General features: G+C 38.1%; 2 protein-coding genes across 3 annotated transcripts; one reads left to right on the forward strand and one right to left on the reverse strand.

Annotated features, from left to right (window-relative positions):
* Positions 1 to 1450: 1450 nt before the first annotated feature.
* Positions 1451 to 7401, reverse strand: ECHDC2 (enoyl-CoA hydratase domain containing 2). 2 transcript variants are annotated; one of them, XM_084528430.1, is made up of 10 exons: positions 7238 to 7401; positions 6384 to 6451; positions 5703 to 5790; positions 5074 to 5160; positions 4382 to 4474; positions 3767 to 3823; positions 3191 to 3378; positions 2722 to 2772; positions 2388 to 2435; positions 1451 to 1737 (listed from the first exon to the last, which is right to left on the reverse strand). In XM_084528430.1, exons 1-10 carry the CDS (start codon positions 7356 to 7358, stop codon positions 1660 to 1662), a joined length of 879 nt encoding a protein of 292 aa, XP_084384556.1. In that variant the 5' UTR covers positions 7359 to 7401; the 3' UTR covers positions 1451 to 1659. The 2 variants fall into 2 exon arrangements, with proteins under 2 accessions (XP_084384556.1, XP_084384557.1); XM_084528431.1 differs by lacking the exon at positions 7238 to 7401 and adding an exon at positions 6946 to 7089.
* A 34-nt stretch (positions 7402 to 7435) lies between these two features.
* Positions 7436 to 26431, forward strand: SCP2 (sterol carrier protein 2). Its single transcript, XM_084528428.1, has 16 exons — positions 7436 to 7583; positions 8919 to 8973; positions 9565 to 9636; positions 10815 to 10946; positions 11404 to 11468; positions 12483 to 12609; positions 13470 to 13533; positions 13788 to 13874; positions 14199 to 14349; positions 15092 to 15239; positions 17439 to 17546; positions 20040 to 20193; positions 22763 to 22856; positions 23387 to 23516; positions 24829 to 24908; positions 25530 to 26431. Exons 1-16 carry the CDS (start codon positions 7542 to 7544, stop codon positions 25623 to 25625), a joined length of 1605 nt encoding a protein of 534 aa, XP_084384554.1. The 5' UTR covers positions 7436 to 7541; the 3' UTR covers positions 25626 to 26431.

Here is a 26431-nt window from a genome sequence, read left to right on the forward strand (position 1 = left end):
CACATTCAGACTTTGCATGCTGATGTTTTGTGTGTTCTCAAGCATTGATACCAAACGGGTTCAGCTGAGTGGAGTAATAGCAGTGTTTTGTACTGATCATGACAGACTGGGGTTAAACACCATGCTTCTGTGGTAAGACTGCTTGCTCTGTCTGATTACTTGGAAGAGCATTGCTACGTGGTGGTTTTTACATCATTCTGTTGATGTTTAGATGCAGCATGTTTACGGGCATCTGAAGCCAGTTTCTTTCCTGTACAGAAAGTACCAACAAAAAACTGCAGTATAATTTGAAAACGAGGCTTTTATCTGCATGGTGAGTTCATGGCTGCTTTATTGTCTCTTAGTTCACAGAGGACTGAACAGAAAGAGGTTTTTTTTTTTGAACTCAGAGGAACAGGTCCTTCTATCTTTAAATCAGGCCCTGTAGATGAGACTTATACAGTGATAGGTGAATTAGAATGGCTACTGCATTAATTTTTGCTTTCTTGAGCTTTTGCTGCCACAGCAGACTTAAATTTATGTTTCAACAGAGATACTGAATGATGGAACTGAAGGAAGGAAGGAAATGTGCAGAGATAATAAAAACATAGTTCAGAAAGGGCAATCAAAAGTGGCTGGGAATTCCTTAAAATAAACTTCTCCAATTTTTCACCTCAGCTGCTAGGTAAAGTAATATTTCCAGGAAAGGTGAATTGCAGCACTTATATAATATGAGGGAAAGGCCAGAGAGCTGCTGATGGGGAGAGAACCCCTGCTTATCTACTACATTAGATTCATATACTTCATGCTATGGAGACTTAAATGTTCCACAAAACAAACTAAATGGATAGCTGCAGGTATAAATACATGTATGGTTGTTAGAGCCATTCACAAACTGTTCTGGAAATACTGGGCTGCTGTCAGGGTCTCATCTTAAAGGCCAGTGGTGCTAGCCCTGATGAAAGCACAGCTCATGAGTTCTCTACAAAGAGAAATTGAACCCTTATATTCAGAGAAGGAAGCTAGGTTCAAATGTTTAGACTTTAAATGCCTTTCTGTACTGTTAGGAACAAAGTTTAGAAATAGTTTCTATACCCTTTCAGTTGCAGTAAACACCAGACTACTGTTTGTAATTCAGCATTCCTCAGAGCTGGCTGGCTGAAAAGAATCCATCAAAAGTTACATTGATCAGGCTATGCTGCCTCTGAAAACAGCAGTTCTGCTCCCCATCCTAGCCCACACACATCATTCTGCAGTCATCAACTCAGCCACAAAAGGGGAACTGAGCAGCATGCATGAGAATTGGGTTAAAAGCTAGATCCGTGAATTCAGCCTATAAATCAGAGGCTCCTAGGGACAGTCTATCCTGATATTAATAATTAGTTAACAAGCTACGACCCTGTACTGCCTTATTGCCACCTTGTTTCACATTCAGAACAAAGAAAGGAAAGGTATATGTTCTTTAAGAAGATCAGATGTACAAATTTAAATCTTTATTTGAGAAGAGCAAATGATCCAGTGGACTATTCAAAAATGCAGTCCAGGGCAAGGAGCCAAGTATACAGAGTGGAGTCATAAAAATAATCCCAAGAAATTAGCGTGTCCCTCTTCATGCCTACTTTTTTTTTTTTTTTTTTTTAATTGGGGTTGGGGAGGTAGGAAGGGAAAAGCCAGGAAGCATTATTTGCCAATAAACCGAGGTGGTCGTTTCTCCTTGAAGGCAGCCATCCCTTCCTGACGGTCTCTTGTGGGAATATTCTGTGTTTAAAAAAAAAAAAAAAAAGCATTTATTTGACAAATTTAGTATCATTTTTAAGTACCAATTAATTTGGAAGTAGTGGTCTCAGACCTTTTGCAGATTGCAAGATGTACCATTGAAGCAAAAGCCATTAGGCAAATAAAGAGACAGGGTTGTAGTAAAAATCACAGTGTCCAAGACAAAGACCAGAAATCAAGAAAATTACATAAAGTTTTCCATTCATTTAGTAGTCCTGAGAGGCACAGTAGTTAAATGGTTAATTAAGAAAGGTACCTGCTCTCAAAACCTGTCAGAAAGAATGACTATGGGAGGAATCTCAGTTTAAGATGAAAATTGTTAGTGAAACTCACACTGTAATTAATGTATTGCTGAAACTGCAGGATTATACAGTAACTTCCCACTGAAGGTTATTTATTTAAGGATGGACTTTGGTCTCAGGCAGGCTGAGAGAGGCAGCTATGCATGAACAGTTAACGCTATAATACAGACATCTGGAACTGCACTTGAATTATGTTTCAAAGCTTCAGATTTAGTTGTTCAGCTGTCTTCTGTTATAGAGGAGAAAATACAGTAGGATGCTGGGAGTATCTGGCTTTAGAAAATGTGCAGTAATTACTCTTTTTGGGAACGTAGGCTGAAGGTAACCTACCTGGGCATAACACATGCCTTCAATGGCCATCCCTGATGCAATATCAACCTGCAGATGAGAGGAAAGAAAAGAGACACACCCTCAAAACAAATATTCATATTTAGTGACCGGCATAAAACTTCACTGCTGTATTAGAACTGGAGTGCTACAATCTGTAGAACAAAATCCTGTATTAATTTTGTCTTTAAAGCAAGTCTTTAAAAGAACCTGAAAAGTGTCTAAATGCCTTGTTTCAACAAGGATTACAGTTTATCTGTTATAAACGTTTTTATTGTAGTAATTTCAAAGAGCTGCTTATCTGCTTCCTTTACCTCAGTATTTTTTAAAAAATTACCTCAATTCCTCTGTTTATTGCCAGTTTTCCCATTTTCACAGCAATTGGAGCCTTTATTAAAAACAAAACAAAACAAAAAAAAGCAACAAATTTTAAAATAATTGAAGCCACACTGGTTCACAATACAACAGTTATAGTAGTAGCACTACCCTACCTCCAATTGAGTTTTAATCTATAGAAATTTGCACTAAGTTAACTTATAGAATTTGGCGTTATCTACAGTGAGTAAGAGATGTACACGGTGCAAGCTGTCAATGTGTCTTGCAGGTCTGGGAGGAAAACTGTCCTATGGGTTAAGCAACTGGATGCTAAGTTCCTACAGAAGCTGCATTCACAAGCAAGGTCAGAATTAGACTTTTTCAGGTACCAAGACTTTAGTATTTCACAAAATGGAATTTCAGTTGTTTGTTCTTTCTTAAGGGAAGCAGAAATTACTTCTTTGCATTGACAATACAAATAACATACTGACCTGAGGAAGGATTTCTTTGGCTAAAGTTAATGCTCTCTGGTAAGCTGCATCTCCCTCCTCATTTTGGGGTACTGCGTGATTTACTAATCCCATTGAGAAGGCTTCTTGTCCATCAATTTGTCTACCCGTGAAAATGAGTTCCTTTGCAAGACCTACTCCAACACATCTGGGCAGGCGCTGGGTTCCACCTTATGACAAGAGCAAGAACATTGTTTACCATTTCTAGAAGTGCTAAAGGAAGCAACAGAATTTTGTCTCTTTACGTAAAAGGAAGTCTGAAAAATGAAGGGATCGTGTATTTCTTTTAACAACTACTTGCTGAACATGTCAACATTTGCAAAGCATCTGAAAGTCTTCAGCATCCCTGTGAATATTTTGATAAAGTGGAAAAAGAGTAAAGGGACTTTCCTAGACTGACAGCAAGTCAGAGACAGTTCTCAATTCAGAGATCTCCTGGGTCACTAGAAGATGTTATTTAAACTCAAAACCAAAACAGAACACACTTCAGGTGCTCTAATAGTAAAATATTTGCTGTACAGCTGAGTAAGTAAGAGACTGAGTATATAATGAAGGTACCTGCTCCTGGAAGAAGCCCTCTTGTGGTCTCAATAAGGCCCATTTTAGCTGATGAGGCTATTTAATAACAACAGAAAAGAAAGTATGCAGTTTAGTTCAGTTTATATTTTTCTCCAGGTTACTAAAAATTGCTTAATCAATGTCCATCTCAAGTCAGATGAGGGATATATAATATGGCTGCTTACCCCTAATGGAGCATTTTTATATAGAAAAATGAACCTTGGGTACCACAGTAGATGAACTGTAATGGGTGGAAGAATGGAAATGAAAGAATCGAGGCTTTTGTTCCAAGCTAATTTAAGCAGGAAAAGTTAGATCTAACCAGAGTGCTGATGCAATACTTCATAAGAACAACTGAATCCCATTAATAGTTTTCTAGAGGAATTGTCTAATATTGTCTAAAAATAGGCTGTATTTTTTTAATGTAAGGAAATTACTTCCCCAATAGAAACCAAATGTCACAGTATCTGGACAAATGCATACTCATTTCCTGAACTGTGTAAGTTCCTCTTCTAGCCTACTGGCTTCTAGTAAGTCAGCTATCACAAGGATACGCTCTCTTTAAAATATAGTCGCTGATTACAAGAAAAACCCTACATTAAGCAACACACAAACCTGCTACTCGAAGGTCACAAGCTAACGCCATTTCTAGTCCACCGCCCAATGCGTAGCCATCTATTGCAGCAATTGTGGGTACAGGCAGGGCAGCTGGAAAAGACAATACAGATTATAAACTTTTGTTCCCAGAATTCTGTTGCACTCACTTCTGGAAATTTTAAATGCCTACATTCTAAAGTATTTAGTAGTTCTTCGTTATGACTGTCCTGCTGTTCTGACTGGTATCTCAGTCAGATTTGACTTTGGTATCTCTCTAGTGAGACCTAAAAAAAGAGGGGTGGGAAGTATCAGATATATAAAAAAAAAAAAAAAACACCACCACAACCCTGACACTCAGCAAATACATTCAGAGGTCTAAGTCCCTTGTTCTTGGGTCAGCACCATGTCAGGAACACTTTTGAGTATGTATTAAAAGCAGGACAACCAACATCACTCATTTTTTCTAGCATTGTTTCCCAAGGATTACATGAAATTTTATATAGAATGCTTTGTTAAAAGCAGATATTTTTATGTATGTCTGTGCACTGCTCTTCATCTTAGAGAAGTCAGTACTGAAATGTAATCTTGTCCTTGGAATGGCAGCAGTATAGTTGGTATTTAGCTCTCATCAGATCTTTGTATCAGGCTTAAGCTGGAGCCACCTGAGGAGCCAGTCGGAGACAAATTTTCCAATTGAGATAATCATTTACCTATTTCATCCATGAGATTTCTCAGCCTTTTAACAAAATGTCCAACTTCTGCATCATCCATCTGTGCACGCTCCTTTAAGTCCGCACCTAAGTTGCACGAGACAAAACAGTAAGAATTCAGGGAAAGAGACATCTCAACTGTATTCCCTTCTGCCACACCTCAGGACAGACCACTTCAGAAGTCTTGAAATGCAGTATTCTGGTTAAGTAAGGTCATGGGAAGCTCTGGAATGTAGACATTTGGGTTGGAGCAGTGGCTAGAGTATACCTTGTGAACAGTTTTCAGAGGAGCACCAATCTGTGATCCTAATCCATAAAACTGGAAACCAAGGACTCCAAAACCAGAGGCACCTGGGCTTGAAGGTGGTTATATACGGAAAACAAAGGATAGCACAAAGAAGAAAGTGTGTGAGCCACAGAGCCTGCGTGGCTCACTGTCACACGTCTTCATCACTACAGCAGAGAGACATACAAGCAAAAGAGAGAACATGTTATTTGCTACTCAAAAGCCAACCTGTTTCTCTTTTAGCACACATTTCCAACTGCTTTTCTACACAATCTGATCAGCACACAACCCTAGCAGCCAGTGATTTTTTTTTTAACAATAGTTTGCAGACCTTGTTACCTACCAGCACAAAATACGCCCTTCACTTCGCTCTTGAACACCACCACACGAACTTTCTCATCAAAGCGGAGCTGTTCCAGAGCACTAAAAAGCTGTAAGAGTACACATAAAAGAAGAAAATCTTTAAGCATATAGATGTATATACCAAAGTTATAGCAAACTCCTAATCTATGCCTTTTTAATTCCGCCCCCCCTTTTTACTCCTGTGAAGGTGCCAGGAATTTCCTGGAAATCACATATGTGGAACTAGCAGGATTCTTGCATGACAGCCTCAGAACAACAGCTTTCCCCATCTATTTTTTACTGCCAGTCCAACATGAACCCTTGCTGTCCCTTAAACCCTCCTGCCTGACAAAGAATAAGCCAGACGCTTGCTGGAAAGTATCAACCTCGAGCAGAGCACCAAACCTCTGCTATGGTGTAACAATGAGTATGACTGTTGTAATTACTCAAGTGATGATATTAACTTGAATCTGAGTTAGCTGACTTAAATAATGGCAATGTGTCTGCTCCCCCTCTGAAGCTACTGCAATACTGACACACAACAATCTGCCTCTTCCAAACGCAGCCTCCGCTGACTTTCAACAAGAGATTAAGACTTTGTTTCTGATTTCCCATTTATTCTCATCACACTTAATTATCGATCTTGATCCCAAACACATTTACAGGTCAGGGCCATACTCACTTCATTTACAAATACTTTTCCCAATGAATTTCTTGCATGGGGTCGGTTCATTAGGATTTCAGCAATACCTTAGTAATAGGAGACAATTTCAGTTACACTTCATTTAATACGCTGACACAGTAATTCAACTGGGAACAATATCTGCAAATGCAGCATCTTCTCTTCCCTGAAAACGCATGTAAGTACATTATGAAGCCATCCATTATTTTAAAAGTGGAGGTGCCACGAGATCCAGGAAAATTAGTGCCAGGAAACTGCCTATGACATCCAGTGTCGCAGGATGGACAAGATTTGACAGCATTACAGATAAAACAAATAAGCAGGTGTTTAAAAACCAAGCATGACATCCAGGAATGTGTCTTAGAAACACTGCAGGAATGGGAAAAAATCTGTGTTAGGTTTCTGATTTAAGTGCTACTTATCTCAGGTTTTAATGCACGGTGTTACTGTGTTCAACTATATCCCATAATGAAAAAAAAACACCTTTAATTGCACATGGGCAGCACGAACTCCCAGTTCACGCTCCAGAACTGCTTGGGAATTGCAGCCCCGATTCACTCACAGCTAAGGAGCCCCTCAGCGGGCAGGACTTCACCCAACACCGCCAGGTCCAGGCGGCAACACGCGACCACAGCCACCTCTGCCCCCTGCCCTTGTGCTCTGCAAACCGGGCTCTGGGCGCTCCGGGGCTGCTTTCCAGGGCTGCGACCATTCCGTGAAGGCGGCCGCCTCCTTCCTCACCCGCTGCCGCCCGCCGGCTCCGCGGCTCACGGCCACCCAGGAGGGCACGGGGGGACCCCGGGGGGACCTCGCTGCCGGTCGCCCGGCCCAGCACCGCTTCCCCCCGCACTCACCGCCGCCCTCCCCGCCGACCAGCACCTCCGCACCCCGCCGCGGGGCGGCCGCGGGGGCCCCTCCGCGGGCCCAGCGCAGCAGCAGCCGCCCCCCAGCCCGGCCCGGCCCCAGCAGTAACATGGCGCCGCGCGGCCCCGGCCGGAGGCGGGAGCAGGGCGCTGAGGGGACGAGGCCTCGGCGCTGCGCCGTGAGGAGGAAGGGGTGGGAAGGGGGCGGTGGCGGTGTCACGCCTCTTCGCTCGGTTCAGATGCTGCCACTATCAGGGGGTCTGTGAGGGAAGCCGGGGCCCGTGCTGCCGCCAGGATGAAGCGCCGGGTGTTCGTGGTCGGCGTTGGCATGACCAAGGTACGGCGCTGCCCGCCCGGCATCGGCCCCAGCACCGGCACCGCACCGCGGGGCCTGGCTCGGCGGCGGCTCCCCCCGGAGCGTGCCTGAGGGGAGCTCGGAGCCGGTGCCCCTGGCGCCCTTCAAAGCCGAGCAGCTGCTTCAGGGGCTTTCCTAAAACCCAGCTCGGCGGGTGGAGCTGGACCGCTGGTGCTTGCTGGGGTAGTCAGCAGAAAGGACAGCTTTCAGAGCTTTATTTTGTTGCTGTGTGGGTAGGAGTGATGGTGTGGAAGAGGAGAGTAAAACTTGTCAGACTGTTACACCTGAGGCATTTTATTATGAAGGGTTTTAGGATCGTATCCTTTCTCTAGTGTTAAACCTAAGAGTGATGTGCTAAAAAACGAGCAAAACAATATGGTGCTGCGTGTGCAGCTGTCAGGCACCCAGGCCATGCCCTTCGGTTTTGGAAATGGGTCACAGCAGCTGGGGGCATCTGAGAGGTTGCCAGTGCTCTGTTTTACCTCTTTATTAGCTCCAGTAACATCATTAAAACAGGTCTTGTTCAGACTTTGCAAGTCACTGACTGACGTTTCTCACGACCTTCGGCATGAAGGTTCTCAGCCAGAGTTCAGGAAAGGCAGCGCAGCAGAAAGTACGGCTAAGTGTTGCTGGGGAGGTAAGCGTAAGGAGACAGCATATTTCAATTTAATGACTGTGAACATCAAATAATTCGTAGAGCTGGAAGCAGAGAGGTGATTTTTTTGAGCAGTGACGCTTTTGTAAATGACATAGAAAAGAAAACAAATGTGTTGGTGGACTCCAGCCATGAGGGGCAAAGTCCGACGTTCCAATTCGTAGCAAAGTGGAGTAAGGCTTGGAAGGGAGGCTTGTGAGGAATTAAGTTCAGTGCAAAGAAAAAGTATTGTGAATAGGCGTAGAACAAAATAAAGTAGAATGGAAGTATTTATCAATGCATTTGAGAAGATAAAGTCATGGATTGTAATGCTTCAGTGAAGATGGCAGTTGTCCTCTGTCCCATCCACAGGCTTTGGCCAACATTATTGTCCATTGACGTACAAGTCTGAATCTTCTTTAAGACTGAGCAAAAATGGTCTTCTGCTTCCATAAACTTGGACTATGATTTTTTTTGAAGTCACGGCAGGGTCTTGGCAGTCACACCTGGGGATTGTGCAGGTTTTGTGTATGCACTTTTGGGTCAGTTAAATTGTTTGCATTTTTTTTAACCTGATTCTTCACAAACCTATTCCTGAGTCATCTATGTAGCTTTTAAGCATACCAATTGGAGCAAAGGATGTATTGAATTTCACTGTGTTTTCTTTTTTTTTTTCTTGTCAGTTTGTAAAGCCTAATGAGAAGAGCCCTGATTACCCTGACCTGGCTAAGGAGGCAGGTAATTTAATAATAATAATTAAAACACAACACATTTAGTTTGACTGCTGGCACATATTTTAAGTCTTAAACTTAATCTTCTTATTATACGTATGAAGAAACATCTGTTTAGTAAGTAGATACATATAAAAAGCAAATCTAAAACTGGTAAGAAGGAAAACTTTCACAAAATCTGTAGCTGACCTCTTAAAAGCACTGTCTTCCAGTACTAAAGTTAAAAGGATAGCTTAAGATTGAATTGGACACTTAGATCATTTCATATCTGTCTGTACTACTGAAACGTATTTTTGTTGGGACCAGGTAAATACAGAATGGATTAGATAGCATTTTCTGGTAAAGGAACTTGCTTGAAACTCAAAATACTGCAAGACTGTCCTAAAGAGAGTTAAGATGCAGGACTTTTTTAACCATTCACATGATACAGTAAGGCATTTTTACACTTTTGGTGTTTATGCAGATGCATAAATTGTGCATACTAGACATAACAAGCAAGCCTAATTTGTGATAGCTGCTTTTTTTCCAACTCTTTTTTTTTTTTTTCTTCCCTTCTAACTTTTTTTTCCTTCCCTTTCCAACTTCTAAACTCTTTTAGGCCAGAAGGCTTTAGCTGATGCTGGGATTCCCTATTCAGCAGTGAAGCAGGCATGTGTGGGTTATGTTTATGGTGAGTAACATCTTTTGGTTGTGATACGACCTCTGTAAGACTTACAGACATATGGATAAATGTTATCTACATCTGTGTGGATAAAGTATGGGGGATCCCATCAATTTCAGATAATAATATTTAATCACATCAATTTGTAGAACTGTATGAAACGTGTTTTTTTGGTAATTATTGTTATTTTTAATAAGCGTGGATCTATGTCTGTTTATTTGCGGACTTTACAGTTCTAGTTGCTGGTCATAAGAACTCCAAAAAACTGTCTTGCAAATATATTTTATACAAGTAGCTCTTTCCGCAAGGTCAGGTGGTATATTTATTCAACTGATGAAAAAAATTGCTTATTTTACTGTTCATGGCAATAGACTTGAAAACTGTAATATAGTTTTAATTCTTCTTTGAGCATTGAGGCTGTACACTAGAGCGGGTATGTTTGTTTATCCAGTGCTCTTGAGTTTAAGAGTTATTTTGGGGATCAGCTGTGTCATTGTACTTTCAGCCCAAGAGCGTAGAAGATGATGAGGCTTAATTCTTAAGTGATATAGCTAAGTTCTGCTCTGTCAGATTCATAACTGTTTTAATCCCAGGGATACATTAAAAACATAACCATGAGTTAATGTATCATGTTAGCCTGTTGAGAGTATATACATTAGTATGGCTACAAATTAATGCTTCACAGCTGATGTAGACAAAACTGGGGTGTCCACATATCTATACAGGAGAGTTTTCCATTTAAGTACAGAACTATGAAATCCGATAATCTATGCAGAAGTACGGGTGAGAAATGTTAAATTAAACAACTAATTGAAATGAGTCAGAGTTAACCTTAACGTGCTTTATAGAAGTTCATCTAAGATCCGATTGAAAATGAAATACTAATTTTATGACACCTGCAACAGCTTCCAAGTTGTGCTTCTGCAACCCTTCTGTCCAGTCCCATTACTTCCAATTGATTCACAACTGGTTTCTGCAGAAGCAGGACAAACTTCTGTTTTTAAGGTCTGATTTTCATCTTGTTCCTAAGGCTCTTGTACTGTGCATACTTGGGAGAGGCTCGAGATGATGGTTCAAAATTTCAAGTTTACAGTTTAACCAGTAGCATTGTATACATGTAGTGGGATTTCTTTTAGCTAATGAAGCTTGAGTATGTACCTTACTTTATGTTATGTCTCTGTGTAAAGGTGACTCAACCTGTGGACAACGCGCCATCTACCACGCTTTGGGTTTAACTGGCATTCCTATCATTAATGTTAACAACAACTGTGCCACTGGATCTACCGCCTTGTTCATGGCCAGACAACTGGTAGAGGGAGGTGAGTTATTCTGCTCTACAGCCCAGTAATTCATACTTTTTACTTGTACAAATACAAGTTGTTCCTTCTGTTTCTGTAGTTCCTTTGTTGATTTTGATACTTTCTTGCACTTAATTCCTTATGCTTCTATAACAAAAACTGCAGTAACATGTGGAGTGATTATTCTAGTATTTGTGACAGAGGCATAAGTGCTTGATCATGTAAGGTAAATGCTCTTAAACTGTGGAGAACTGTTCAAACATAATCCCAGACCCTCTAGTGATCTCTTAATCTTCAGTATCAATGTTTTTGTATCAATGCCATTCCTAATCCAACTTGACTTGGTTTTAAAAATTAAGAAAGGAGGAAGAACAGCTGGTAGATGTTTATGGATATTTATTGTAACAAGATAACTGATAGGACATATTGTCATTTATATCTAAGTTTTGTTTCAAATAGCCAAAAATTTTATTTTAAGGTTTGGCAGATTGTGTTCTGGCACTTGGCTTTGAGAAAATGGGAAAAGGATCCATTTCTACAGGTGTAAGTGTCTGAAAACTTTATACATTTCACTGCAGCAGTAGATGGAAAACACCTCTTAATTCTCTGTGACATCCTTATAAATACCAGCGACTTTAACGTGTTCCTGTAGGTAATTAGAAGAAACATTTTTTCTTTTGAATCACAGAAACTTGTAATGAGTTTTATGACTCTGATTACAGCTCAGATATGCAAATGTTGTATGTTTTAGAACTGATTGTATGTAGTCTGTCAGGCTTTTAGTACTTCACAAAGATATTTTTCAGTTGGGGTTAATAGGAAGTAATGAAAATACCAGGTAGAATACTGAAGCGTTGAGCATTTGATTGATCTTTCTCAAAATGACAGAGCAAATTAAAGAAAGAATCTGGGACTTTTGGCTTGATGCTTACTCGATTGACTAGTTAACATGCTTCCTCCAAAACTTAGGGCTTCAGTAAACCTTTCTTTCTGTCCCTTTCTAGTTTTTATTGGAGAAGTATGGGGTTTGTGTTTTGCTGTATGGCAAGTCTGTATCTCATTTAAGTACAGAACTATGAAATCCGATAATCTATGCAGAAGTATGGGTGAGAAATGTTAAATTAAACAACTAATTGAAATGAGTCAGAGTTAACCTTAATGTGCTTTATAGAAGTTCATCTAAGATCCGATTGAAAATGAAGTACTAATTTTATAACTTAGGATTATATTAACTATAGAGTTTTAAGTTGAGGTGAAAAATACCCAAAGTCCTCTTCTGAAAGCAGTGATAGAAATCAGATAGTGGTGGTCCTTGCCACAAATCAGTGTCATGATGACAATGCTAATCGTTTTCTGCTTGTTTACGCTCACAGTTGGGATATCATGAAAGCTTCAAAACATGTTGCTGAAATGCAACAAACATATAGTCTAGTGGAATTGTTAAAATACCAAAAAAAAAACACCTCTATTTTGCTTGAAATCCATGGCACTTTTGTGGGGATGTTGTAAACATGAGGAAATTATGACTTGCTTTTAAACTATTTTTCTTCTTTTTAGTTTATGGACAGAACTAATCCACTGGACAAACACTTGGAAATTATGATAGATAAATATGGCTTAGCAAGTGCTCCAGTAGCACCTCAGATGTTTGCAAGTGCTGGCAAAGAACATATGGAGAAATACGGTATTGTCAAAATATATTTTGCCATTATCATCTTTTAGTGAAGTGATTTAAAATATATACACTACAATTTCATTTAAAAAAAAGTATTCAGTGTTGTGTCTTTTACATGAGTGCTACAACTGCATAGTTGTACTGGGTGTAGGGTTGTCTCCAGAAAAGTAGGTGAGGGGTAGGCAAACGATACTATTGGGAAATAAAATTAAGCCTGTGATAGAGAGTCTGCTAGTTACCTTAATGGTATTGCTTGTGCTTCTGGAAGGTCTGTGCAATATGATTGCATAACTTTCTGCATTCTGTCCTTTTGTCTTAGGATGGGTAGGTAGGCTTGTGACTGAATTTTGTTACAAAAATTTTTGAGTGTTTGATTAAATATATAGGATTAGGCTGTTGCCACTGTCGTCTCTCATACTTTCACGAGATAAGGGAATTGCCTCCCAGGTAGCATTCCCAGTCTGTTAAGCATGTTTTATTTACATGTATGTTTAGGCTAGTATATGGAAAAAAATACGGAGTCCAATATTTCACCACAAATGTTTTGTTCTGCTATGAAAACGAGTGTTCAAGTTCCAGCAATATAGTAATACCTCAAATAAAACATGCTTATTTTCTCTATGTTATGTTACTGAGTGTTAAATGTCCAAGCATGATGTTCTGTTAGCTAAAACTTAATCAGTATGAGTAGTCTTTATCTAGTTTTTACACCTATGGTGAGTTCTAAAGAAAGTTTCAAAACAATGAGTCTCTTGTAGAAATGCTTGTGAAGGTCAACTTCTTATGACACTAATACAATATTTTAAAAGTTATGATAGCACTGTCTGTGTAAACCAGGTATTTTAACACAGCTTGCTTTCTCCTTCCAGGGACAAATCCAGAATACTTCGCAAAAATTGCATGGAAGAATCACAGTCATTCAACCAACAACCCGTGAGTAAAGCATTCCACCTCAGTATTAAACATCTGTTGCTGCTACAAAATTCATGCAAAATTGGATATTATTTTAGAAGTACCTAGCAGAATATATTCTTTATTATGAAATGGGAATTATACCCAGAATAAATTCTTTATCATATATCTTGTATTTAGTAAAAACAGCTATACAGTTCCCTGATGATATATTGATAAGGGTTATAACTGAAACTAAAAATAGCATCTTTTTTTTTTTTTTTTTTTTTTTTTAGGTATTCCCAGTTCCAAGAGGAGTATACGTTAGATGAAGTTCTGAATTCTCGCAAAGTTTTTGATTACTTGACTGTCTTACAGTGTTGGTAAGGAAGTGACTTAGCATCGTGAAATAAATCTTGATACTCTGACAAATGTGGTAGCAAACCTATTTAAATAAGCCTGTTTACTTCTAAATTAAAAGTTACAGATCATTTTAAATATTTTCTGCTTTTTAGATGTCACAGTGTTCAATTGTTGTATAAATATTACTGAAGCATTAAAAATTGAACGTTTCCTCCAAACACTCCTGAAATCCTTAGTTTCAGTGGTATCAGCCAAAACATTTTTTTTCTTTGTTTTCAAATGTACTTCTATGGAAGACTGACATTAATAATTTAGAATGATGACATTATTTTCCTTTCAATTAGTCCAACAACAAATGGTGCTGCAGCTGCAGTTCTGGCTAATGAGGAGTTTGTGAAAGAGCATCATTTACAGTCTCAAGCTGTGGAAATTCTAGCCCAGGTGATGGCTACTGATTATCCAAGCACATTTGAAGAGAAAAGTTGTTTGAAGATGGTAGGTATACCATCCTGTATTCTGTGATGTTTGGAATTTCCTTTATAATACTTGAGAGTCCTAATGATCCTGTAGACTTTTCTATGTCAGTAAGCAAACAAGTTATAATTAATGTAAAAAGACTCATTTGGACAGGTGGAGTGGACAAACAGTACAGTTATGCAATAACAGTAAGAAATCTATAAGTATTTAAAATCTAGTTTTCAACAAATTATTTAGAGGCTACCTATTAACAGTTTGAACAGAAAGAAACATAGTTTATCTCGTGTGAACCTATTTTACTTATGTCTGTGCTGTATTGGAACTGAAATACTATGTCATGTATAGTCATGATTACTTAAGCAGAATGAACAGAAAGACTTGAACTGCAAAATTTAAATCCCACTGCAAACTGACCAAAATAATTGGATTAAAGTTAAACCATTAGAATACCCACTAGAGACAAAGCCACGCAAAGGAGCAATTTGGCTAGTAAGCGAGGTTGAGAAAATAAAGGAAATGCCCCAGAAAAGTTTCTGCATGCTAAGAACTGGTTTAGAATGTATTATTTCTTTCTATATAATTCATACTATGCGGAAATTAAAGGCTATGATATAAGATGCATTGAAGTACATTAGAATGCCACCTGTGACAGGTTATTTTCACTTACAGGATAAAGAGAGGCACATTAAAAATTAAGCATAGAAATGAAATCAATTACTTCTTTAATGATATTTTAACTTGTGATTTGTTCTTCTTACAGGTTGGTTATGATATGACTAAAAGAGCTGCAGAAAAATGTTTTGAACAAGCAGGTCTACAACCTACTGATGTTGATGTGATTGAACTCCATGACTGTTTCTCAGTTAATGAGTTTATTACCTATGAAGCTCTTGGACTCTGTCCAGAAGGTAATAGCATCAGTGAAGATCATTGTTTTAATAAAATGGGCAGTGTTAAAAATATCTTTTTAGCCTCTTCCTATAATTAGAACGTTGAGTTGTACGTTAGACATCTTATATATTTGAATATCTTACTGCTAACCTCCTAAGAGGAAAAAGCAAGCTAGCAATGTAGTAACATAAAGAAGACCAATAAACTGTAGAGTTCATTTAACAAGTTACTGTGACTTCTAGAGAAGTACACGAGGCAGATTAAAGTGTTGGACAGCTATACAAAATCATATGGCTAGCTTGTGCAGGAGTAGCTCTTCTAAGCAAGCAGGACAAGGAGATTAAGAACTCTAATCTTTCTCAGAATTACAACCTTTTTCAGGGATATGTTCTTATTTACCCTGAGATTTCCACCCATCTTTGTATTTCCTTTTGAGGAAGATAAAAATAAACAAGAATTACCCATAGAGGGCCTAAACAAGTTATCTGACTTTGTGTCTTTTAAAAATCTTGAAACATCTTTGTCTTTAAAAATAGAGAGAATTTTTTGCAGAGGTTCTAAAATGAATTATATAACAATGCTCATCTGTCTAAATTAGTGTAATGGAAATTAATTTTATGCATATAAGTCAAACTAATGAAGTTTTCAGTTTAAGAGGTTTTAGTTTGATTTCAAATAATTAATTGAACTGCTACTTCAGTATTTAATCTATTCAAATGCCAAATTATTCATCTGTTGCATAGATAATCATCTGATACAGTCTTTCTTCAATTTGTTTTTAAGCATTTTGAGAAAATATCATATACTGTCACTAGATGGTGTGTTGTATTAAGTCTGAGTATTCTCAGTGAAACAACTTCATAGGTCTTCAGGAAAGTTTCTTTTATGTGTTTGAAGGTCTTCTAATGCTTGCGGTTGAATGCTTACTCTTTACTGCCTTTGCTGTATTTTTATGATATCTTCAGTAATATGGAAAATTATTGACATTATTTAATATACTTTAAGCATTTTAGCTTAATTCCTTTAATAAAAAATGCAGTATAATTCTAATGGTTCTTGTCTATTTGACTAATGATTTTTGTATATGGTAAATTGGTAACTATTTAATTGTGCAGTTCTCTCCAACTTTTAGTCTGACCTCAAAGTATGTGAAACTTACCTTGGAAGCTTGGAAGGACAGAGTAATTAAGACTTAGAGATTAATGGAATGGTATACATTTGTAGATTTAGATGTGCAAGACTAACCTGACATTCTCATTTAAGGGCAGAAGTATGTTGTAAATACAGGAAATGCAGCAATTTGTTTCTTGTTTTTTTTTTTTTTTTTTTTTTAGGTTTTTATTTTTATACTGACATTAGTCAAATAGGTTGAAGAAGCTGGTACAAGAATAAGAGACCAAGGAACTAGTTAAGGGGAGAACTGTCTGCTGGAGGATTGGGAACTAATAGGCTGGATGCTAAGTAATCCTAAGCATTAGTCATATGAGTGATTATTTTATTTGGTATATTAATGTTTTAATGCAGCCCAAGATACAGTTAGCCTTCATTGTGGCAAGGGCATGTTGTTGGGTCATGTTCAGCGTTGTGCCCAGCAGGACACTTGTGTGACAGAGTTGTCAGTTCACTCCCTGCTTCTGCAGGGATATGCTTTATTTATTGATTGATTGATTTATTGATTTATTGATTTTGCAAATTAAAATCTCGCACTTAATGTTTTGAGAAGTGTGATGGTACCCAGATGAAGCTTCGTAAGCATGAGCTCTTCAGTGTTGATAATCTTGCAAGTAATCTCTATTGGAGATAAATAAAAATATATTAACAGCAGTTGCAAATTACAATTAGCCTTTCTTTTACAAAAACATAATGTCCATTGTAGTTTCATTAATAAAGCAATGAATAGCTTCATTGTGTTGATTCTATCATACTACTGTATAACAGTAAAACAGTTGAACTGCTAATTAAAAAAAGCCATCAGATACTAGCCATTTTGCTGCTTTTTCACATTACTGTGGAATCCACATTCTTTCTCCAGAAGCATCAACAAGTCTCGTTAATGTTTAGCAAATTTCAGTCTACCCTTTGTAAAATGTGTGGTATCTGTATTTCTTATTGACTGCGAGGAAGTATTTGCAGCATCTTTGCTTAGTGCCAGTCGAAATGAAAAACAATTTTTATAAAATAATGAACACTTTTCTTTTATAAATACTGTTCTCTAGGAAAAGCATGTGAACTGATTGACAGAGGAGACAATACTTACGGAGGAAAATGGGTTGTGAATCCTAGTGGTGGCTTGATTTCAAAGGGACATCCACTTGGTGCTACAGGTAATGCAAAAATATTTTATTTAGTCATGCACTAAGATATGAGATACTGTTCTTGACCAGACAGAAGCTTCCCACTTGTATTTGTGTGAAAGAAATGAGGATTTCAGGAAATTAGGAGGAGCTCTGGAGTTGATTCTCATTTCTGACTAATGCAAGTATTAGGGCAAGTTGACCATGCAGAGTTGCTCAAACCAAAAGACTTGGAGTGTGAGTTAGATCATTAATACTTGTTTAATTTGATAGAGCTGTTTTTCTGTTGATATTAAAGCAACCTACGAAACAGCTTTTTTTTTTTTCCCTCTAAATAATTGCTTAATGATACAACTTCTGATGATTATAGTTTCAATAACTATTTTCATATGTAGTCATACTTCAAAATTCAGATTTTGGAGATAGTTATCACATTTGAATAGCTTGTACCATTGTTAGCTGTAATAAAGCTATTTCTGTGAAGTCTTGGATGTCAAAATATTTATCTGATGTTATTACAACAGAAGTTCACTGTTAGTTGCTGTTTCCAAGCAACATAAGTTTTCCTTTTTTTTTCTTTTTTTTTTTTTCCTATCTATGCTTTTTTAAGCTATCTGTGCTTGCTTCCATGAAATGCCTCTTGAATAACATGTTTGGATTTGTGAGGATAATTCACCTTCTTTGCTTGCAAAAGATTACATGGCAGAAAGCTGGAGACGAAACCTTGAAAAACAACAAACCTTGACCTAAATAGCTGTAATATCTAGATAATCCCCAGTTAATTTGGGGGGGGGAGTATTAGAAAACATTGGAAGAAGAACATTCTCATGTTCTCATTCAACTGGAATCTGACTAGATATAAGAATTCCATTCCTAGGTATGTGTTAATATTTTGTCATTTCTACAGTGATAAATGTAGAGGCAATTACTGGTATTTGTGCTTCTCTCTATTTCAATGGATTGAGGGGGAGAGCCATTAAAATGCAGAAAATTACATGTCTACAGGCAGTCAGGTTAATTTCACTATAAATCAGTCTTGAGGATAGCTATATGCTAATCAGAGCTCATATAAGTCATCTTAATTTTCCAAACCACTCCAGGGCAGGTTGTCCCATGGTACACGTTCTCTCCTTGAAGCTAAGAGTGTGTGTATGGAACCTGCTAACTCTCATAAATGACTGGAATTATAAAACTTCTTACTCATCCCTTCCTTAATGTATAGCTTGGCAATGTGTAAAATTCAGTGCATAAAATGCAGGTTCTGCCTGTCTTGCCCAAAGGACTGTGTAGCTGCCTATGGCAAGGGACAGGGTTCTGTGGATGGTAAGGGGGAAGAAATGTGAACTGGACGAGAACTGCAGAAATGGCTGATGGAGTGGTAGGGGGAAGGAAAAGGTAAATGTAACCTTGAAATCAAGACTAGTGAAAAGGAATTCATGTTTGTTTTCAGCCTCCCAAAATAATCTTTCTGGTTAGCTGAGCTCTAAAGACTTCACATTCTCAAATCATACTGCATGTATTCATGTAATATCTTATTAGGGAAGGAAGTTCATGGAGTATACCTGTTAGCGTTACTTCCTTACATTAATGACCTTGGTCCAGCAGTAGTTTTAAATCACAGTTGTGTATTCTAGGACTCTTCTACAGTATACTATGTTCTAATGTATCTAGTATATATACTAGATACTATATATATATATAGATATACTATATACACTAGATATAGTATATATCTAGTATATATACTAGAGTATATATAGTGTATATATATACTATATCTATATATACTAGATATATATATATTCTATATATATATATACTATATATATCTATATATACTATATACTACATATAGTATATATACTAGATCTAGTATATATAGATATAGTATATTTATCTATATATAGTATAGGTATAGTATACTACTATATCTTCTGTTGTAGTATAGTGCTAACTTGTTATGGTCATTTTGAATAGTAGGCATTTGTAGTGTGGAAGAAAAAAAAAAGTTTTCAGAAGATTGTCACAGTTTTCTGTTACATTTAGCACGTGAATTCAAATTTCTACTCAGAGATGCATGCCACGATGGTGAGGTGAGCTTAATGCGTGCTTCTGAGGTACTTGGGGTAGATGTTAGAGCATTGCTCTAAGGATGTGGTAGCAGATGTGTTTGCCTTGAAACAGGAATGGTTGTCATGAGTTTATGTCTTGGAGATTCAGAAGTCAGTGCTGAGTTGTGTTTGATAATTATTTTTAAGACAGCGCGCACTGACAGCCCAGAAGATACTCTCCTGTGAGGGATGGAGGTCTGGTAGCAAAGTGTGAGGTGCATAACCTGAGCGTTACACTGGAGCCCACCCAGCTGCATTGTTCGTGTGTGTGTGCGTGTAAACACCATAAACACCACTTTTCCCCACAGCCCCGCCGGAGCCGCCCCGAGGCGGTTAGCGCTCCCCTCAGGGGCCGCTCCCCGGCGGGAAGATGGCGGCGGGGCGGCGACGCGCTCTGTGCTCCATCTTTCAGGCCTGGCGCAGTGCGCCGAACTCTGCTGGCAGCTGCGCGGCCTGGCCGGCGGGAGGCAGGTGCCGGGGGCGAAGGTGGCGCTGCAGCACAACCTGGGCCTGGGCGGCGCGGCGGTGGTGACGCTGTACGGCATGGGCTTCCCCCCGGCCCGCAGGTGAGACCCGGCCCCGGCCCCCTGCGCCGCCCCCGGGGAGGGGGGGGGACAAGCGAGGCCCGGCCGAGCTGAGGGGGTCGGGGCTGGCCGCGGAGCCGAGGCCTCCTTTGGGGTGTAAGGCGGCGTCGCCTTTCTGCCTCGAGGTCTCCAAATGTGCCTTTTTCTACCTCAAATTTAAGGGTTGTCGTTGCGCTCCCCGCTGGGAAGAGCTGTGGCGGAAAGCTGTGCCCTCACAGTGTTGGGGACCCGCAGCTGTAGGCGGAGGTTGTGAGTTAGAGCCGGGCAAACAATGCGCAGGGGGAGCTTCGTGGGCTAAAAAGAGCGAAATGGCCCGTTTCTGGCCCGCGTGATGCCCTCCGCCTTATATTGAGGACAAATCTAGTGTTTGGAGGAAAAAGTAAAAAGCAAAAATCAACCCTCAAACCACCTTTCCAAGAAGAAAACAGGATTTGAAGAAATTAATTGAATCTAGGGCCTTGTCAAAAAAAAAAAAAAAAAAAAAGAAAAAAAAAAAAGAAAAAAGAAAGAAAGTGCAGTATCTGTCAGAATAGAGTGATCAATGCTTTCACTGCTAAAATAGTTACTGGTGTGACTTCATGAGAAATTGGGTCTCCCCTGTATGTGTTACATGGGGTATTCTAAGTACCTGCTAAAATTCAGGCATGTTATTGATTTAGTTCTGGCAAAAATATTTTTATTTGGAATTATAGCCTGATTCAGAGCAAGAAGAGAATGCTGCTATGAAGCGCTCTCAGTCTGCTCTAATTGTAAGCTAAGATGGACAGGAATTGAGAGAAAATACAAAATTTTTTAATTATATCAACATCTCAGAAGGGGCTTTTTAAATCTAGTTTCCTTTGCATTTTCACTTTGCACCTTGTTTAGAAAAATGGAGCTACTATTTGTGGATGTTTTGTTTGGGGGTTTTAAAGCTTAACACCGATATTTTACACTTTTTCTAAAAAACATTGAGTGCTAAAATGTGTCATGGTGGGCTTCCAGAAAGAAATATTCCCCTCCCAACTCACATTTTTAAATGTCTGTTTTAGCTGGACAGTTCCTGGGGCATGACAATAATCTGTGGAGCGGGTAATGAGAGCAGCAATTGAATTTTGAGGGGCTTCAGCAAGTAGCTTTTTGTAGTGTAGTGTCAGAAGCTGTAATCCTGACACTTCCTTAGTCTGCAAGGAAGAAGGACAGGCCATGTGAGAAAATGTGTGTGATAGGGGAAAACTTGGGTCTTCTCACGGGATCTCTTCAAACATGCTTACAAAATGTGAGTGGGTGTTGGTATACAGTTTTAAGTCAGAAGGGAGATTTGTAGTTAATACACTTTTTTCCATTGAGGTTTATCTTTAAAAAAAAAAAAAAAAAAAACAATTTTAAAAAAGCTTGTAACTTTACAGAACAGGGAATCTGTTGCTATATTTACATCATTAACCTTGAGATGCTGAAAGTAGTAGTGCCTTCCTGTCAGTCAGGAAAAGCTTTGCTTGTATAGATGATGCTTCTCTTGAAGAAATTGTCTTACTTACTACAGGTGATTTGACCTTCATCAGTATTGAGAATTTTCTTAACTCTTCAGTGCAGAGAAATCTTAGCAATAATAACGTCTCTTACATTATGAGGCTTAGAAACCTTCACTTCTCCCAAAGGCTTTGTATGTGGGAAATACCTGGCACAGGGAGTTGCACTAATGCACAAAAGACTTTGGAATGAAACAGTGCAGCTGATCTGTTCATACCCCACTTATGTAACTGAACGTTGGGCATTGCATAAGTAAGGCAAAGGTGGTGGCATTTTATGGTTATGAAGATATTTCATACAATTTTTTTCTACAACAGTGCTCGGGGACCTAATCATTAGATTGAGATCTAGCCTGTAATTAGTGGCTTTAGTAGGAGTTGCCAAGAATTTATATCACGGTAAATGATAGCAGAACTTGATTCATTTTGGGTCAGTTCTTAAAACAAATCTGCTTTTTTGTTGATACCTTAAGGTTGTAGTAACAGGATGTAAAACTGTAGTTTATTAGCAAAATTGTGCACTGTCTTCAAATGACACAGTCCCTACTATTGTGGACATAGCAAACCCCTACAGGGATACTTCCCTCTTAGTACCACACAGATAAGTGCTAGCAACGTTTTATAAGTGATTCTGTCACTTGAACTTTTTTTAATAAGACTTTGAAATAATTTGACCAGAAGTAGTTACTAAGTAAGATGGCAGAAAGGAGGACCACTTCAGGAAATACGGCAGCAAAACTTCTGGATTAATTTCCTAAAGGACTTTGTTTTATAAAAAAAAAAAAAAAAAATAGTTCTTGAGATGATGCATACGCTGTTTGTGCCTTCACACACAGCGTGGCAATGGAGTTGGCTGATAGTTGAAGGGATTGTAATGCAGACTGTCTAGCCCATCAGAAAGTAAGCTTCGCTTAGATAAGAAGTAGTTGCTCTGTATTGCTTGAACTGTGGCTGTTCACAGTGGTTTTAGGCCTATTCACAATAATTTGAAGGTGTTGAAAATATGATTAAAGATATATTAATTATTTTTTTTTGCATTTCAGCACTGGTCGTGTTGCAGCTGTGCCTCTAAGTGCAGCTGTTGATGGATTTAAGTCACATTTGGTCTTCAAAGAGATTGAAAAGAAGCTCGAAGAGGTATTTGACTACTACTTTTGCCTGTAATGCCTTTTTAATTTATGACAGAACATGTGCAAAACCTGAAGGAAATAAAATAGCATAAGTCACTTTCTTAGCACTTCTTGTTGAAACAAATATTACAACTTTAATCTTCACTGTCCAAAATCTTTATCTTCTGTACCATCATTGTAAAGGATTTCTTTTTATATAAGAATATTTCAGTGAAGGCAAGTTTAGGTCATATGCGAGGAGGTTGCTAACTAACACAAGTTTGGTGTCTGTTGCATGCTTTGTAAATGTAATTAAAAGAAGAAAGAACATTTTGTGAGACCTACAGCAAGACAAGATTTAAGATAGTTGTTTGTTTGTTTGACAGATTTTAATAGAGATAATGTTTTTTTTTTTCTTAAATGTTCAAATTAAGCTTAGTAGAGGGAAACAAATATTTTTGTTAGTAGAAAAAGATGTTTTTAAGAAGTATTCTCTGTTTCTATTTTAAAATTCCTTTAAAGAAAATGAATAATGTGCACATTACGTGGTCATTACAGGAAGGAGAGCAATTTGTCAAGAAAATTGGTGGTGTCTTTGCCTTCAAAATAAAAGATGGTCCTGGTGGGAAAGAAGCAACTTGGGTAGTAGACGTGAAAAATGGAAAAGGCTCTGTGGCGATTAATTCAGGTCAGTGTTACTATATCACTGCAGAAAATATATGAAACGAATGTAAAGATTATCAATTCATACTCTGCTAAAGCAGAGTAGTGACCTTGAACAAAACTGGGGTTAGAGCTACCTTAATTTTTAAGTTTTCTTATTTCCAATACTTTAATCCATGACCTTTAAGATAAAGATTTAAATCTGTTCTACTGTAAATTTTGTTTGATTAGTTGCATATTTTCTTAGAGGCTCCAGACAGATGTGTCACATGACTCCTGCAAGAACTAGAATACAAAACCAAAACTTTTTTTTCTAGTCCAGTTACTTCTCTTCTGCAGCTAGTTAAGCAATAAAATGACGGATTTCAATACTGCACTAGCTGACATAAACTTCAAGGTCCATCTTAAAAAAGGCAGATATATATATATAAGACCCAAGGACTGGTGGGTTTCAATTAAAAGTATTGGAAACAAATGATTTGAACACTTGCTATAAAAGTGTCTTGTTTAATACCTGCATCCTATTACTGTAAATAAAAAGACAAAGACAACAGTCTGTCCTCAGAATCTTACATATCTATGAACATGCATCATAAAGCTTATAAAGCTTTTAATTAAAAATGTGAAAGGAGATTTTAGATTTCATTTGAATTCATTTGTTTAAGATATTATAGAAAGAAAAGTACTGTTCCCTGTTGTTCATACAACATTTTGTCATAATGTGATGACTGTAGGAAAAAATGGGTGCAGATTTTAGCCCATTGTTACATGTATTAATACTTACATCTGAGCTTCCAAAAGTATCTTTCAAAGCTCATTTCTGGGAAGAAGATGCCAGAAGCTTCTGGATTTGAATTAATTCAGCTGAGAACTTCTAGAAGGCACATGTTCCCACTGAAGAATGGGGCAGGAAATGCATGAAATGTCAGTGATAAATATCTTCACTGTGTCACAGGGGAAGATGCGTTTATTCTGAGTTGGTCTTAATACTAGAAAATTTAAGCTTGATAAAACTTAAGATGACTGTGAATACCTGAAATTAACATTATCTGATTACAAGGTTTTTATTTTTTATTTGTAATGAATAAACTCGTTTAGCACCTTTCAGAAAGGCCCATCTTTCTTCAGTGCTGGGATGGTCTGTGCTACAAGGTGCCACAGGTTCCTGTTGGCTATTAGGTGATCTCTTGCTGATACTTTTTAATGGCCCTTACCTTGTAGGTACTTGAGATACCTTAGTGCTGAACTGTAGTATCAACAGATTGTTCAGGGAGTTGTAGTTTGTGTTACTGTTCTGTTTCTCAGTTTAAATCTTCGTTGTCGACTCCGTCTTACAGATAAGAAGGCGGATTGTACAATTACAATGGCTGATGCTGATCTGTTAGCTCTGATGACTGGCAAAATGAATCCTCAGACAGTAAGTACAGTGAAGATGAAAGGATAATAGTACTGATATTTTGGGGGCTTTTTTGAGCATATTTAAGGTTTTTGATTGTTTGCTTGTTTGTTTTTTTAATAAATCCACTCTTCCAAAACTGCCATGGCTGATCTGAAAAAGGGAGAGTACTAAACTCTCTGAATAAGTCAGTCTTTGCTTCTCTCAATAAACCTGACTTCAGCAGTTTCTACTCTTCTGAACAAGTATTGTCTCAGACATCCTTTGCATAATCCAGAAGCGGATATAATAATGTTTGGTCTGCAGAGAAAGGGGGAAGCTATTGTTTGCCATGTGACTTCAGATAGGAGGAATGTCAGCCCTCTGTTTGGACTGCTTTCTGATAATGCAAGAAAAATGCTATTATCAAATTTATTCTCTCTAGGTCTCACAAATATAAACTTTCTGAGGTTATTATTCGATCTTTCAGTGTCAGAAGATAGAATTATACAATAATGTGAGGTGTCTGCTAGAACTACTAGAATTATAATACTGCAGACCAAGACCTGCACATATATAATAGCCTATAACTTTGGGGAGGGGTATGTTTGGGGTAATGTGTTGTATTGCATTTCATACAGTTTTTTTCTTTTGTTTTTTTAGGCTTTCTTTCAAGGTAAATTGAAGGTTTCTGGGAACATGGGCATGGCAATGAAACTTCAGAACCTACAACTTCAGCCAGGCAAAGCTAAACTTTGAGCTTGCTAAAGTAAACAGTCAGTACTTGATACTCTTGACAACAGATTAGAATGAAACTAGACATTGACAATATGGCAAAGGCTGGGCTTGATTGGACCTCTCTCACCTAAATTCTTTGGTTAGAGACCTTAATTCTCTTAATCAATTCCGTCGGTTTGTATATGGCAAAGATTTTTAGGCTAAGCTTGAGGCACTAACTCTTGCAAATGTTATATGGTGGGTATCATGGAAACAACATTTTTGTTTTAATCTGTAAAAAAAATAAATTATAAAACTTAGAGTTGAATGAGGCTGCTTATTATTGTTCAGGTTAGTTGGGAAGAGAGTGAGGAAGGTTACAGATAGTTTGACAAATCAATTAAAGTTGCATTTTTAAAAGACTAATAGCAGGTCATGCAAATGCTTTCAGACTCACATTCTAACAAATTTGCTGCTGCTTAAATTAAAATGGTCTTATAAAGGGGATCTCCAACAACATTTTTTTTAGAATAGGCTTTATGAATTTGCTATAAAATACTTTTCTTATTATGACTTTGGAATTAAAACAAAACTACCCAAAATTAGGTAGCAACTAAAATGTTGCTTTGAGATTTGTAGCATTTGATTATACTTAGCCCTCAGTAAAGATATGGTTTGCTAGGAGAGCAGAGAGGGAATGTAACCAATATTTACCTGTTTTCTCCTGAGAAAATCTGGTGTTGATCATTATGAATTTCTTATCAGTAATGTAAAAGCTTTAACTTTTGTTTTGGGAAAATGTATTCTGGTTGGAAGTTTAATAGAAAATTAAATATACTTTTCCTGTT

This window comes from Aythya ferina, assembly GCF_964211825.1.
Source record: "Aythya ferina genome assembly, chromosome: 8".
NCBI lineage: Eukaryota > Metazoa > Chordata > Aves > Anseriformes > Anatidae > Aythya > Aythya ferina.

Coding starts and splice junctions, on each gene's coding strand:
- ECHDC2 (XM_084528430.1), bottom strand. CDS start 7,358: ATGTTACTGCTGGGGCCGGGCCGGGCTGGGGGGCGGCTGCTGCTGCGC. Junction 3,379..3,766: donor AGGGCTTCTTCCAGGAGCAG/GTACCTTCATTA, acceptor TCTTGTCATAAG/GTGGAACCCAGCGCCTGCCC. Junction 1,738..2,387: donor AAGGCATGTGTTATGCCCAG/GTAGGTTACCTT, acceptor TTTTAAACACAG/AATATTCCCACAAGAGACCG.
- SCP2 (XM_084528428.1), top strand. CDS start 7,542: ATGAAGCGCCGGGTGTTCGTGGTCGGCGTTGGCATGACCAAG. Junction 15,240..17,438: donor TCTTGGACTCTGTCCAGAAG/GTAATAGCATCA, acceptor ACTGTTCTCTAG/GAAAAGCATGTGAACTGATT. Junction 24,909..25,529: donor GCAAAATGAATCCTCAGACA/GTAAGTACAGTG, acceptor TTGTTTTTTTAG/GCTTTCTTTCAAGGTAAATT.